The following is a 15762-nucleotide window of genomic DNA, read 5'->3' as shown; positions in this document are numbered from 1 at the left end:
AGAGGAATAAAATAAAATACACAAGAATGGAGCTATATACAGGGAGTACCAGTACCAGGGGCCTGTTGCACAAAACTAGGATAAGGGATTAAGCCAGGATATCTTGGTGATCCTGGCTCAATTGATCCGTAATCCGGTTGCACTAAAGATGGATAGGGGGCAGGAGGATATGTTATGGTATAAATTACCATGGAGATTTATTCTGTGGAGCTAGCCTGCTCCAGACCAGGCTAAATTCCAGGATCTATTTAATCTCATCCCTAATGTCAGTCAGCAGTCACCACAAATGGAAACCAATAGTTATTTCACTGCTCACTATACATTGTTATCACATATAACTAGACCCACTGTTATTATTTAAACGTTTGTGATCATTAATTTCAATGATTTTGAATCAAAAATGATTTTTAGATGATGTTGCTATCATTAGATCATTTACAGTTTCCCATAGACTATAAGGCTATATATAAAATGATAGAATATTAGGGCCACAGAGGGGAAAAAAACACAAGTCATAATATTGTAACCAGTTGTTTTAAAGGAGGACAGTTGTTAAAATGACAGATGTGGGGCATTTCGTGAAATTGTACTTCAGTATGGTTTCATAAACAAAGACATGCTGATGTGCCAGAATATTAAGTATCACATTGTCATAAGTATCAAAACTGTAAAAACAATGTAGCTTTTCTGCAGAAAGAACCAGCCTCATAAATTTATGATTTTATCCTTTTTCTTCAGTGTGGCCCTAGTACTCTGTCATATAAACAAATACACATTCCATATGAATATAAAAACACAATGTGTAACATTATGTTCCTTTATTGAATAAGGACAAAACAAAGCAGGTAAACCATCAGCTCCTTTCGAAACTGAAGTCACAGTGACTCTACAAGATGGAAAGCACAGAATCCAAGCATATTATACAAAATGATACATACACATTCAAAGGTCTGTATATAACACACCCTGCATGTCTGCACACTAAAATAAATGCAGGACAAATCCATACACATCAACTGAACAGACAAATGAATGGATGCAGTAGCCTCCCTGCAGCCTTGTATTACACACAGTATACCGCACAAACATCATAAGAGGCCAAATTCATCAAAAAACCCAAATTCCTCTGCCACCGCAGGACATATTTAACCAAAATTGAAAGCACACATACTAACTAAAATAATTCAACACATATTGGTCCCTCAGCAGCCGACCACTGTCGTCATCAGGGAAGATTACCGGATTGTCCCAGTCCATGGCTGGTGGCACTCTGGGGGCCCTCTCCTTCCTCAGGCAGGCCACATTGTGGAGGACAGCACAAGCCACAGTAATATCACATGCCCTAACAGGGCTGACCCTTAATTTGTGAAGGCAGTGAAAGCGTGCCTTCAGGAGGCCAAAGGTCATTTCAACTCTGGCCCTGGTCCTGGCATGGGCATAGGCCTGCTGTGCTTCCTGGGGGTCTGTGAAAGGTGTCAGGAGAAAAGGCTGGCAGCCATACCCCCTGTCTCCCAGCAACACACCAGAGAATTCACCTGTCAACACAAAATCTCATCATTACTACCTCATAAACACAGTGATATTCTTGACACAGCCATGATGGTTATAAATAGGGGTTGTGTGGCTTACCTTGTGATAGGCACTGATAGATTTCAGAGGCCCGAAAGATTCTGGAGTCATGGACTGAGCCAGGCCATTTTGCCACAACATTGCTGATCACACAGTCAGCATTGCAGACCATCTGAAATCATAAGATGAGGAATATTACACCAATCAATGCACATCACTGGCAATGCAGTGTTTGTCAATGGACAATATCAAAAAGTTATGTTCACCTGAACATTAATGCTGTGAAAGGATTTCCTATTCACAAAATCGGCCTCATGGGCACCTGAGGGGCTTTTATCCTTATGTGTGTGCAGTCCACTGCACCAATGACATTGGGGAAACCTGTCACACAAAGTAATGAGTATCCTACTATGTGTTAACAGTTGTCCTGTAATTTGTAGATCCTCTTACCTGCAATCCTATAGAACTCCTCTTTGATGTCACAGAGTCTTCTGTGGCCAGGGAAGGAGATGAAGACATCTGCTAATGCTTTGATAGCCAGACACACACTCCTTATTGTGCGGCAAATTGTGGCCTTGTTCAGCATCCCCCACTGAGTACAGGAAGGCTCCACTAGCAAAAAGCGCAAGGCCACACAAACCATTTGCTCCACACTCAGTGCATGGCTCCGTGCAGTGCGGTGCTTAATCCTGGGACCCAGTAGTCTGCATAGATACCTGATGCCATCTGCAGAAAACCTGTATCTTTCATATAGATGGTCATCAGGGAAGGCCAGTGGGTCCAACCGGTCCCTGAAGACCCTTTCTCGCCTGAAGGCTCTCCTCAGCACAAGTGCTTCTTCATCCACCACATCTCGCACGAATGGGCATGCCATTGTCAGAGCAGAAAGGAACACACAATTTTGGGCCTTCATATAGGCTAGTGGCCACACCTGGTGCTGGGGGTGGGCAAAGAGGGCGATGCCTTATAACGATGACTTGGTTGTACTGATTGCTGGGAAAATAAAAAAACCTTAGAAAGATGCCACCGTCCTGTGTGCTCACAATAAGAGCTCATATGTCATGGCTCACTTGACTTTACGAGAATATACCTAATTTTTATTTTGAGCTGTGTCATCTTCTTGGAGCTGGGGAGGAAAGAAAAATAATGATTAATACATTTGTGTTACAGTTAGCATACAGTGTACATTGAAGGCATATCTCACCTCCCTCTCAAGTTTTTTATTTCAAGGTCCAGTTTCCTAATTGTCCTCTTTTTATTTCGGACTCCAGTGCAAGATTTTCCATCTTTTTCTTCTTGTACTGAATGTCTATGTCTGCCAGTTCTATTTGGCGCCGGAGGTGGTTGCCATACAACTTTCTGATAGCTTGTGAGCTCTGTGAACACAATACAATTAGCGCAGCTGGAATTTGGCAGGATGTGGTGTCCTTTTATTAATACGCACTATGTTGCCAGGCTGGTTTTCCCACTGTATAGCATCTGGGTCCTGTAAAAGAAATTAGATTTTTTGATTTTGATGAGGACTCCTCACCATTGTAAGTAAATAGTACTTTCACAGTCTTAACATGATACCTCATGCCTTCTGGAATCCAGAGAGATGGTCTCCTCCTCATCATCGTCTCCATCATGTGCTGTTGCTGCTGCACTGGGGCCTTCACCCTATCACATTTAATCGGATTCATATTGAAGCTAGTAGACAAGACATGCCAGGCCTACAGTATGCCTTTGATGGAGTACTCACTGGATCAGCATCGTCTGGTGCTTGTGCTGGTGGCTCTAACAGGAACACAGTGCTGCCAGGCACTGCAAGGCAATAGGTAAACCAAAGTCAGACAGTCCAAATTGATTCAATATGAATGTGGTTGTATCCCATGTAGAGATGGAAGGACATACCTTGAATGAAGCGGGTGGCATCTTGGGAGGAACCTATGCTCGTCTCTTTTACCCCCAGGGATCCCCTCTAAGACGGGCCTGCCTTTATTTAGCTCCAAGGCCATGTCCTCTGCTGGGGTAAGGTCAGCCTTTGGTGACCCACCACCCGTGCCTTGTCTGTGGGTATTCTTTTTCACTGCTAAAACAGTACAGACAATGTGTGAGCAGGCACCTTCTGGGTACAATATATGCTTGTGCTTTGTTAAATATTAGTCAGGGACCATACCATTCTGCAGAATGTTCTTGTATTTGATTTTGACCTGCTGCCATGTCCGTTTTGGCCCGTTCATGTTTAATCTACACACACACACACACACACACACACACACACACACACACACACACACACACACATTTAATGGAGTCACACTGCAAAAAATTACTTGGTATTTTTGTCTTGTTTTCAGTAAAAATATCAAAAAATTTATCATAGCTTTATACAGTGTGATGGAGTTACTTTACACAATTTCACTCATATCTGCAGTGCATTTCAATTAAAATTTTTACCGTTTCATAATTACAGTACAACTGCATTTTTGGAGATGTGAATTAAATATTTGAATTGTAATTGTGATGTTTCAGCGGAGCGGTGAGTGTGTAATTGTGCACTACTTACGCATTCAGGCGGTCTGCAATACTTTGCCACGCTTTTTCTCATTGCTTTATCACTGTGGCGGTGTTGCCTTTCTTCTTAATTATATCTTTTACCTCCTCGTATGCCTCCATGAGGATTTGTGCTTCCGACGGGGAAAAATACGCGGCTCTAGTTGCCATGGTAAATCAGTTAATCTGTGATCTGTGGCGGGGTCTATTTGAGTGAGCCGTGAGCGCGCACCTATCCAGGATTGGTTTCACCTGGCTTAATGAATCCGTGTCTGCTCATCCTGGCTTGGTCTTTGTGCAACCAATTAAGCCTGGACGCACATGTTTTGGCTTCATTGAGCTCAGCTGAGTCATTTATCCCGGATGTCTTAATTCTACTTTTGTGCAACAGGCCCCAGATTGTTACGTTCCCCAGTTTCTGTGTTGTGGTTTGTTTGTATGTGTATGTTTCAGGATGGCTTCCTGAAATTCCCCCAAGCAGCTGATTGGTCGGCCCCATTGCTAATTGAGGCTGACCCCACCCTCTCTTCAGAGGATACAGCTGTATCCCATTACAGTCTCCTTCTGAAGCTAGAAAAGCAAGTGTTCCTTTGTTAGGAGAGAGCTGATTAGTGTGTCCTATGTTAGTTGTTGCTCAGAAAGAGCTGATTGTTATGTCCTGTATTTTGTTTAGTTTTGCTGAGAGATAGCTGATTGTTATGTCCTGTGTTAGTTGTTGCTGAGAGAGCTGATTGTTATGTCCTGTGTTGGTTGTTGCTGAGAGAGCTGATTGTTATGTCCTGTGTTAGGTGTTGCTGAGAGAGAGCTGATTGTTATGTCCTGTGTTAGTTGTTGCTGAGAGAGAGCTGATTGTTATGTCCTGTGTTGGTTGTTGCTGAGAGAGCTGATTGTTATGTCCTGTGTTAGGTGTTGCTGAGAGAGCTGATTGTTATGTCCTGTGTTAGTTGTTGCTGAGAGAGAGCTGATTGTTATGTCCTGTGTTAGTTGTTGCTGAGAGAGAGCTGATTGATATGTCCTGTGTTAGTTGTTGCTGAGAGAGAGCTGATTGTTATGTCCTGTGTTGGTTGTTGCTGAGAGAGCTGATTGTTATGTCCTGTGTTGGTTGTTGCTGAGAGAGCTGATTGTTATGTCCTGTGTTGGTTGTTGCTGAGAGAGCTGATTGTTATGTCCTGTGTTGGTTGTTGCTGAGAGAGAGCTGATTGTTATGTCCTGTGTTAGGTGTTGCTGAGAGAGAGCTGATTGTTATGTCCTGTGTTAGTTGTTGCTGAGAGAGAGCTGATTGTTATGTCCTGTGTTAGTTGTTGCTGAGAGAGAGCTGATTGTTATGTCCTGTGTTGGTTGTTGCTGAGAGAGCTGATTGTTATGTCCTGTGTTGGTTGTTGCTGAGAGAGAGCTGATTGTTATGTCCTGTGTTAGTTGTTGCTGAGAGAGCTGATTGTTATGTCCTGTGTTAGTTGTTGCTGAGAGAGCTGATTGTTATGTCCTGTGTTAGTTGTTGCTGAGAGAGAGCTGATTGTTATGTCCTGTGTTAGTTGTTGCTGAGAGAGCTGATTGTTATGTCCTGTGTTGGTTGTTGCTGATTGTTATGTCCTGTGTTGGTTGTTGCTGAGAGAGCTGATTGTTATGTCCTGTGTTGGTTGTTGCTGAGAGAGAGCTGATTGTTATGTCCTGTGTTGGTTGTTGCTGAGAGAGCTGATTGTTATGTCCTGTGTTGGTTGTTGCTGATTGTTATGTCCTGTGTTGCTGATTGTTATGTCCTGTGTTGGTTGTTGCTGATTGATTGTTATGTCCTGTGTTGGTTGTTGCTGATTGTTATGTCCTGTGTTGGTTGTTGCTGATTGTTATGTCCTGTGTTGGTTGTTGCTGATTGTTATGTCCTGTGTTGGTTGTTGCTGATTGTTATGTCCTGTGTTGGTTGTTGCTGATTGTTATGTCCTGTGTTGGTTGTTGCTGATTGTTATGTCCTGTGTTGGTTGTTTCTCAGTTTTTTTGTGAAGTATTTTGTAGCTGGTTCTGCGGAGGTATGATTATGTCCAAAGGACCGTTTTGGTTCTTGAACTTGTTTGGATTATTCTGTTTAATTTGTTCCCAGGGTGGAAGGGGAAGCACTTAGGTAGTGCTGAGGCAAAAGGCCTGCGGGCATACATAACCTGTAGTATTTACTGTCTATGCACACTAGGTAAGACCTGGGCGGACCACCCCCTGTATTTTGGTTACCGCACCAGGTAGTGCTAAGTTAGGTAACTAGTGGGTAGGCAGGTAAGGTAGGAGAGGGGGCTTTGACATTTTCTTTCTTTGCTTTGGTTCCGTTCAGCCCATTTTCCCAAAATGTACCATGTGAAGGAAGCAATAAATTTGCTGTGTTTTGTCATCCTTACTCGCACCTACAATCCCATACCTTTCACTCCATGGGGAGTTGCGTTCCCTCTCCAAGAGGCGTACGTAACACAGATCAATGTGCAGAGGTAATTGAGGCAGTAAGTCGCTCTGGATAAGAGCGTCTGCTAAATGACTTAAATGTAACTGTAGGGTAAAGTAATTAGTCATCAGGATAAATAATAAGAGTAAAATAAAGAACAGAGTAGCAGCAGCAAATTATGAGAAGAAAGTGTGTAATGAGTATATACATTTGAAGTCGGAAGTTTACATACACTTAGGTTGGAATCATTAAAACTTGTTTTTCTACCACCACAACATGATGCTGCCACCCCGTGCTTCACGGTTGGGATGGTGTTCTTCGGCTTGCAAGCCTCCCCCTTTTTCCTCCAAATGTAACGAAGGTCATTAGGACCAAGCAGTTCTATTTTTGTTTCATCAGACCAGAGGACATTTCTCCAAAAAGTACAATCTTTGTCCCCATGTGCAGTTGCAAAGCGTAGTCTGGCTTTTAATGACGGTTTTGGAGCAGTAGCTTCTTCCTTGCTGAGTGGCCTTTCAGGTTATGTCGACATAGGACTCGTTTTACTGTTGATACAGATATTTTTACCTGTTTCCTCCAAAGGTCCTTTGCTGTTCTGGGATTGATTTGCCCTTTTCGCATCAAAGTCCGTTCATCTCTAGGAGACAGAACGTCTTCTTGAGCAGTGTGACTGCTGGTCCCATGGTGTTTATACTTTCACACTATTGTTTGTACAGATGAATGTGGTACCCTCAGGCGTTTGGAAATTGCTCCCAAGGATGAACCAGACTTGTGGAGGTCTACAATTCTTTTTCTGAGGTCTTGCCTGAATTCTTTTGATTTTTCCATGATGTCAAGCAAAGAGGCACTGAGTTTGAAGGTAGGCCTTGAAATATATCCAGAGGTAAACCTCCAATTGACTCAAATGATGTAAATTAGCCTATCAGAAGCTTCTAAAGCCATGACATAATTTTCTGGAATTTCCCAACTGTTTAAAGGCACAGTCAAATTAGTATATGTAAACTTCTGACCTACTGGAATTCTGATACAGTGAATTATAAGTTAAATAATCTGTTAACAATTGTTGGAAAAATGACTTGTGTCATGCACAAAGGAGATGTCAAAACCGACTTGCCAAAACTATAGTTTAACAAGATATTTGTGGAGTGGTGAAAAACAAGTTTTAATGACTCCAACCTAAGTGTTTGCAAACTTCCGACTTCAACTGTATATAGTTCAGTGAGTGTGTGTATATGGTGTGTATATATAGTTCAGTGAGTGTTTTTACTGTAAGGTAAGTACAAGACCGAGTCAGTGCAGATTTAGGTACCATTCATTTAGGTATTTAGGTAAACCGTTAGTTTAGGTACCATTAATTTACTATTTAGCAGTCTGGCTATTTAACAGTCTTATGGCTTAGGGGTAGAAGCTGTCCTGGATCCTGTTGGTCCAAGAGCAGATACTCCGGTACCATTTGTCGGACGGTAGCAGAGTGAACAGTCAATGGTTTGGGTGGCTGGAGTCTTTGGCAGTTTTTCGGGCCTTCTTCTGACATCTCCTGATATAGAAGTCCTGTATGGCAGGGAGCTCTGCCACAGTGATGTACTGGGCTTTCTGCACCACCCTCCGCCTGTGGCGGTCATGAAATTTTGTCAGAAGGTTTTTGTCATGCAATCAAATTTAGCATCTTCAGGCCTCTGCGCATTCAAGCTGCTGATGCACGCCTTTGGAACATCTACATTTTAAAAAGTCAAATAAATCAATTGAATATACACCACACAACATCCATTATTTATTTTAGGCAGGTCTAAAGAAACATTATGATATGAAGAAAATGTATTTTAGAATAGAATATGAGTTGGCCTACTGTATGTTATCTGGCTATGCACCAAATCAAATTGTATTTGTCACATGTGCTTAATACAACAGGTGTAGTAGACCTTACTGTAAAATTCTTACTTACAAGCCCTTAACCAACAATGCAGTTGAAGAAATATAGTTAAGAAAATATTTACTAAATAAACTAAAGTAAAAACCAAAATGGTAAGTAACACAATAAAATAAAAATAACGAGTTTATATACAAAAATACTTTTTTCTTTACATAGTTCAATGTGCTGACAACAAAATCACACAAAAATGATCAATGGAAATCAAATTTATCAACCCATGGAGGTCTGGATTTGGAGTCACACTCAAAATTAAAGTGGAAAACCCCACTACAGGCTGATCCAACTTTGATGTAATGTCCTTAAAACAAGTCAAAATGAGGCTCAGTAGTGTGTGTGGCCTCCACGTGCCTGTATGACCTCCCTACAATGCCTGGGCATGCTCCTGATGAGGTGGAGGATGGTCAGGGATATCCTCCCAACTCCTGGACAGTCTGTGGTGCAGTCTGTGGCGTTGGTGGATGGAGCGAGACATGATGTCCCAGATGTGCTCAATTGGATTCAGGTCTGCGGAACGGGCGGGCCAGTCCATAGCATCAATGCCTTCCTCTTGCAGGAACTGCTGACACACTCCAGCCACATGAGGTCTAGCATTGTCTTGCATTAGGAGGAACCCAGGGCCAACTGCACCAGCATATGGTCTCACAAGGGGTCTGAGGATCTCATCTCGGTACTTAATGGCAGTCAGGCTACCTCTGGCGAGCACATGGAGGGCTGTGTGGCCCCCCCAAAGAAATGCCACCCCACACCATGACTGACCCACCGCCAAACCGGTCATGCTGGAGGATGTTGCAGGCAGCAGAACGTTCTCCACAGCGTCTCCAGACTCTGTCACGTCTGTCACATGTGCTCAGTGTGAGCCCTAGGACTATGCCTCAGGACTACCTGGCATGATGACTCCTTGCTCTCCCCATTCCACCTGGCCGTGCTGCTGCTCCAGTTTCAACTGTTCTGCCTGAGGCTATGGAACCCTGCCCTGTTCACCGGACGTGCTACCTGTCTCAGACCTGCTGTTTTCAACTCTCTAGAGACAGCAGGAGCGGTAGAGATACTCTTAATGATTGGCTATGAAAAGCCAACTGACATTTACTCCTGAGGTGCTGACTTGTTGCACCCTCGACAACTACTGTGATTATTATTATTTGACCATGCTGGTCATTTATGAACATTTGAACATCTTGGCCATGTTCTGTTATAATCTCCACCCGGCACAGCCAGAAGAGGACTGGCCACCCCTCATAGCCTGGTTCCTCTCTAGGTTTCTTCCTAGGTTTTGGCCTTTCTAGGGAGTTTTTCCTAGCCACCGTGCTTCTACACCTGCATTGCTTGCTGTTTGGAGTTTTAGGCTGGGTTTCTGTACAGCACTTTGAGATATCAGCTGATGTAGGAAGAATGGATGGAGTGCTGCATCAGATGACTTGGCCTCCACAGTCACCTGACCTCAACCCAATTGAGATGGTTTGGGATGAGTTGGACTGCAGAGTGAAGGAGAAGCATCCAACAAGTGCTCAGCACATGTGGGAACTCCTTCAAGACTGTTGGAAAAGCATTCAGGGTGAAGCTGGTTGAGAGAATGACAAGTGTGTGCAAAGCTGTCATCAAGGCAAAGGGTGGCTACTTTGAAGAATCTAATATTTAAAATACATTTTGATTTGTTTCAAACTTTTTTGGTGTTATTTCATGGTTTTGATTTCGTCACTATTATTCTACATTGTAGAAAATAGTAAAAATAAAGTAAAACCCTTGAATGAGTAGGTGGCTTGAAACCTTTGACTGGTACTGCATGTAGTGATGTAATAATGCTATATGTACATACTGTAGGTCAAGTAGTGTTAAATACATCTCCTACCTTATGATCCAGTACAGCTTCATCTATTGGGCAGCAGTCATGACTTTTATGCTTTTTGGAAGTTTGACACACAAAACAGATGGGCTGTTTATCCTCCAGACAGGAGAGCTTGAGTTTCTGACTGTGTTGACTGCAGAGCACCTCAGGCCCTGCTGAAGCTCTCTGGCTTCTATCGTGTAAGTAGGCCTCACACAGATTCTTTAAAACCAGGTTGCAAGGGGGGAATTCCATTGATGATTTCTTTCTGCAGACTGGACATTCCCAAGATGTCTTCTGTTTCCAGTATTCCTCCAGACAGGCTTTACAGAAGCTGTGGCTACACAACAGGACCACAGGATCCTTGAAGATGTCACAGCATACTGGACAGGAGAAATCATCCTCGGAGAGAGAAGCTTTAGAGGCCATGACTCACTGCTTATCTCTGTTATGGCTTTGGAAGTCTTTTGATGAAGGTTTACTTTAAAAAAGTCTAAATCTATATTTGGATGACGGTGTTCCTTAGCCGTTAATTGTTGTTTTGATTCTTGTTTGTTTACAAAGTTTTTTGGTCATCCCATAAGACAGTTCACTGAATATTTAATTGCTGCATGTTACAGCGCTGTTCTGTTGTGAGCTTTTCTCCTTCCTGTTAAGCAGGAGTAGGGTGGAGCTCTCTGCTGAGTTGTCTTTATATCAGTTTCAGTCTGTGCAGGCCACTTCCACTAGATGTCAGTGTTTACTTAAATTTAACTGGATTTTATTGCTTCAAAATGCCAGGTGTATGAAAATGACCAAATAAACTGATCTAACATTTCTCCTCATCTGACTTGACTGTTAGCTGAATTCTGAATATCTATGTCTCTGGTTAATTCAGCACCATGGACAGCAATTGTATGAAAGTGCCAAGCAGTCAACTTCAGCAGCTGAAACTCCTACATTGGATTCACTTTTACATTCAGTCTGCCAAGAGCAAGATGGTGACTCCACACAACAAACCAACTCCCCCGACCAAGGGCCAGGTATTCTGCTGCATGTGAAAGTAAGTCAGAGACATTCACGAGTAGAAACTTTCCTCTGTAACACTATCCTCCAGCTTTCCCCCCTCCCTCACCCATCCCTCCGTCAGTCAGGCAGGAGGATAGGAGCCGTGTTTGGTGGTGTTAATCTGTCTCTCCTCAGAACTCCGGAGTGAGGATCCTCAGAGTGCTCAAAGCTGGGATTCGGACTTTGTGGCCGCAGCCTGCGAGGAGACAGATAGGCCTGCCTGTTTTATATGTAAAGCTGCCAGCCATAAAGCACAGGCCCGCCGGGTATTTCACACAATTCTTTTGTCCCAGCCAAACTGTGGTGGGGTCCCAGCGTCTAAGAGGCTTTGCATTCTGGGAGCAAAGGAGAGGGATGGACGCTGAGGATTGTGGGTAAATTTGGACGGGCATCAGGCAGGCATTTGGCAGTCTTGCCTTTCTCCCACAGCGTTTGCTCTGATGTTGCTCATCCATATATTTATATATTCTTAATTCCATTCCTTTACTTAGATTTGTGTGTATTAATCAAATTAAAATCAAATCAGATTTTATTGGTCACATACACATGATTAGCAGATGTTAATGTGAGTGTAGCGAAATGCTTGTGCTTCAAGTTCCGACAATGCAGTAATATCTAACAAGTAATCTAACAAATTCACAACAACTACTTTATACACACAAATGTAAAGGGATGAATAGGAATATGTACAGATAAATATATGGATGAGCGATGGCCGTACGGCATAGGCAAGATGCAGTAGATGGTATAGAATACAGTATGTACATATGAGATGAGTAATGTAAGATATATAAACATTATTAAAGTGGTGTTATTTAAAGTGACTAGTGATACCTTTATTAAGTCAATTTATTTAAGTGGCCAGAGATTTGAGTCTGTATGTTGGCCGCAGCCTCTATGTGTTAGTGATGGCTGTTTAACAGTCTGATGACCTTGAGATAGAAGCTGTTTTTCAGTCTCTCGGTCCCAGCCTTGATGTACCTGTACTGACCTCGCCTTCTAGATGATAGTGGGGTGTACAGGCAGTGGCTCGGGTGGTTGTTGTCCTTGATGATCTTTTTGTCCTTCCTGTGACATCGGGTATTGGAGGGGAGGTGTTTGCCCCCAGTGATACGTGGTGCAGACCGCACTACCCTCTGGAGAGCTTTGCATTTAAGGGCGGTGCAGTTGTCGTACCAGGCGGTGATACAGCCTGACAGGACGCTCTCGATTGTGCATCTGTAAAAGGTTGTGAGGTATTATTGTTAGGTTTGTTGTGAAATGTTTTGAAATGACTTACAGTTGAAGTCGGTAGTTTACATACACTTAGGTTAGAGTCATTAAAACTCGTTTTTCAACCAATCCACACATTTCTTGTTAACAAACTATAGTTTTGGCAAGTCTGTTAGGACATCTACTTTGTGCATGACAAGTCATTTTTCCAACAATTGTTTACAGACAGATTATTTCACTTACATTTCACTTTATCACAATTCCAGTGGGTCAGAAGTTTACATACACTAAGTTGACTGTGCCTTGAACCAACTTGGAAAATTCCAGAAAATTATGTCATGGCTTTAGAAGCTTCTGATAGGCTAATTGACATCATTTGAGTCAATTGGAGGTGTACCTGTGGATATATTTCAAGGCCTACCTTCAAACGCGGTGCCTCTTTGCTGGAAATCATGGGGAAATCAAAAGAAATCAGCCAAGACCTCAGAAAATAATTGTAGACCTCCACAAGTCTGGTTCATCCTTGGGAGAAATTTCAAAATGCCTGAAGATACCACGTTCATCTGTACAAACAATAGTACGCAAGTATAAACACCATGTGCACACGCAGCCGTCATAGCGCTCAGGAAGGAGATGCGTTCTGTCTCCTAGAGATGAACGTACTTTGTTGCGAAAAGTGCAAATCAATCACAAAACAACAGCAAAGGACCTTGTGAAGATGCTGGAGGAAACAGGCACAAAAGTATCTATATCCTCAGTAAAACGAGTCCTATATCGACATGACCTAAAAGGACACTCAGCAAGGAGGAAGCCACTGCTCCAAAACCTCCATAAAAAAGCCAGACTATGGTTGGCAACTGCATATGGGGACAAAGATTGTACTTTTTGGATAAATTACCTCTGGTCTGATGAAAAAAAATAGAACTGTTTGGCCATAATGACCATCATTATGTTTGGAGGAAAAAGGGGGAGGCTTGCAAGGGACTGGTGCACTTCACAAAATAGATGGCATCATGAGGTAGGAAAATTATATGGATATATTGACGCAACATCTCAAGACCACAGTCAGGAAGTTAAAGCTTGGTCGCAAATGGGTCTTCCAAATGGACAATGACCCCAAGCATACTTCCAAAGTTGTGTCAAAATGGCTTAAGGACAACATAGTCAAGGTAATGGAGTGGCCATCACAAAGCCCTGACCTCAATCCTATAGAACATTTGTGGGCGGAACTGAAAAAGCGTGTGCAAGCAAGGAGGCCTACAAACCTGACTCAGTTACACCAGCTCTGTCAGGAGGAATGGGCCAAAATTCACCTAAGTTATTGTGGGAAGCTTGTGGAAGGCTACCTGAAACGTTTGACCCAAGTTAAGCAATTTAAAGGCAATGCTAACAGGTACTATTTGAGTGTATGTAAACTTCTGACCCACTGGGAATGTGATGAAAGAATATAAGCTGAAGTAAATCATTCTCCGATTATTCTGATATTTCACATTCTTAAATTAAAGCGGTGATCCTAATTGACCTAAGACAGGGAATTTTTACTAGGATTAAATGTCAGGAATTGTGAAAAACTGAGTTTAAATGTATTTGGCAGTGTATGTAAACTTCCGACTTCAACTGTATATTGCTGCACTGTCGGAACTAGAAGCACAGGCATTTTACAATGCCCACAATAACATCTGCTAAACACGTGTATGTGACCAACAAAATGAAATGAAATTTGATTTGATTTAACCTTTTAGGTCTCGGCGTCCTGCTAGTGCGACAACTTCTGGTGAAACTGGAGGGTGCGCAATTCAAATAAATAATCATAGAAATTATGGATATTAAACATTTAGGTACACAGGGCTTATATCGGTTGAAAGCTTAAATTCTTGTTAATCTATCTGTACTGTCCAATTTACAGTAGCTATTACAGCAAAATCATGCCATGCGATTGTTTGAGGACGGCGCCCCACATCAAAATATTTTTACACCGGGACAGGTTTCATAAATTCATAAATAGTAATGAAATATTCACTTACTTTTTGAAAATCTTCCTCTGATTTGTAATCCAAAGGGTCCCAGCTATAACATGTAATGTAATTTTGTTAGATAAAATCCTTCTTTATATCCCAAAAAGTCAGTTTAGTTGGCACCATTGATTTGAGTAATCCACTCGTACAACATGCAGAGAAAGGAATCCGAAAGTCTACCCCTAGACTTTCTTTCAACAGGTGAAAATATGTTTCTTACGTAATATTTCTTAAGGAAAGAAGTATGTTCAATAGGAAACAGATTTTAGCAGGTGAGCCCTGTCTTCATGGTGCACGCAAACACACATTTCTTATTTGTTTTTGAAGTTACAAGCCTGAAACCTTGAACATATACTGCTGACACCCTGTGGAAGCAATAGGAATTGCATCCAGGGAGCTAATTTTCAATATGAGCGTGGTCTCTCCAAAAGAAGGATGGTCTCTCCAAAAGAAAAAAGTCTGGTTGGTTTTTCTTTGGATTTTCTCCTACCATCTATATTATGTTATATTCTCCTACATTGTTTTAACATTTCCACAAACTTCAACGTGTTTCCTTTCCAATGGTACCAATTATGTTCATATCCTGGCTTCAGGGCCTGAGCAACAGGCAGTTTACTTTGGGTACGTCATTCAGGCGAAAATTGAAAAAAAGGGGCCTAGCCCTGCTTCTTGCTGCTGCTTCCTACACTTTATTGATAGAAAGGTACTGGCAGAGGAGAGGACTGTTCTCTCTCTCCATCCCTCTTTCATTCTCTCTATTTCCCTTTTATAAGAAGGTCTGGGTTAGTTAGTGAGCAGGGATATGGCCGGTAGGAGACAATGTGCGGGGTTATCACCCATTGTCAATTATTGGTTTGATCCAATAGGAGCTTTTTGTTGTGCAGGTTAAAGAGCCTGCGTTGGGTTTGATAAATCAGTGGTTAATTAAACATTGCAGCCTGGGCCAATCACGTTGTGGGTGGCAGGTAGCCGAGCGGTTAGAGCTTTGGGCCAGTAACTGAATGGTCACTAGTTTGAATCCCTGAGCCAACAAGGTGAAAAGAAATCTGTTGCTGTGCCTTGCACTTTAACACTAATTGCTCCAGAGTTGCCAGTGTGACCGCACTCTCTGAGGGTGTCTCAGGGGCTGCTGGGATATGAAAAAACACATTTCCAATTCATACATATAATACACACTTGTACATGTGTTAAATAGGACAAATGTAGAGAACAA

General features: G+C 42.4%; 1 protein-coding gene and 1 long non-coding RNA gene across 3 annotated transcripts; both read right to left on the bottom strand.

Moving 5' to 3' along the window:
* Window positions 1–803: 803 nt before the first annotated feature.
* LOC135562833 (putative nuclease HARBI1) lies at window positions 804–2491 on the bottom strand. The gene is made up of 3 exons (XM_065005264.1): window positions 2020–2491; window positions 1630–1741; window positions 804–1535 (listed from the first exon to the last, which is right to left on the bottom strand). The coding sequence occupies exons 1-3, from the start codon at window positions 2086–2088 to the stop codon at window positions 1171–1173; spliced, it is 546 nt and encodes a 181-aa protein (XP_064861336.1). The 5' UTR covers window positions 2089–2491; the 3' UTR covers window positions 804–1170.
* Window positions 2492–2571: 80 nt separating this feature from the next.
* On the bottom strand, window positions 2572–5848 carry LOC135562834 (uncharacterized). Of its 2 annotated transcripts, XR_010460132.1 has the most exons (5): window positions 3728–5848; window positions 3463–3640; window positions 3311–3372; window positions 3142–3228; window positions 2579–3055 (listed from the first exon to the last, which is right to left on the bottom strand). It is a non-coding gene; the product is annotated as an uncharacterized LOC135562834 (long non-coding RNA). The 2 variants fall into 2 exon arrangements; XR_010460131.1 differs by having other exon boundaries at window positions 2572–3228.
* Window positions 5849–15762: the final 9914 nt, after the last annotated feature.

The sequence above is a fragment of the Oncorhynchus nerka genome, linkage group LG20, assembly GCF_034236695.1.
Source record: "Oncorhynchus nerka isolate Pitt River linkage group LG20, Oner_Uvic_2.0, whole genome shotgun sequence".
In the NCBI taxonomy this organism is placed as follows: Eukaryota; Metazoa; Chordata; class Actinopteri; order Salmoniformes; family Salmonidae; genus Oncorhynchus; species Oncorhynchus nerka.
Note: the sequence above shows the minus strand (reverse complement) of the source record. Positions and strands in the feature narration are given on the sequence as shown.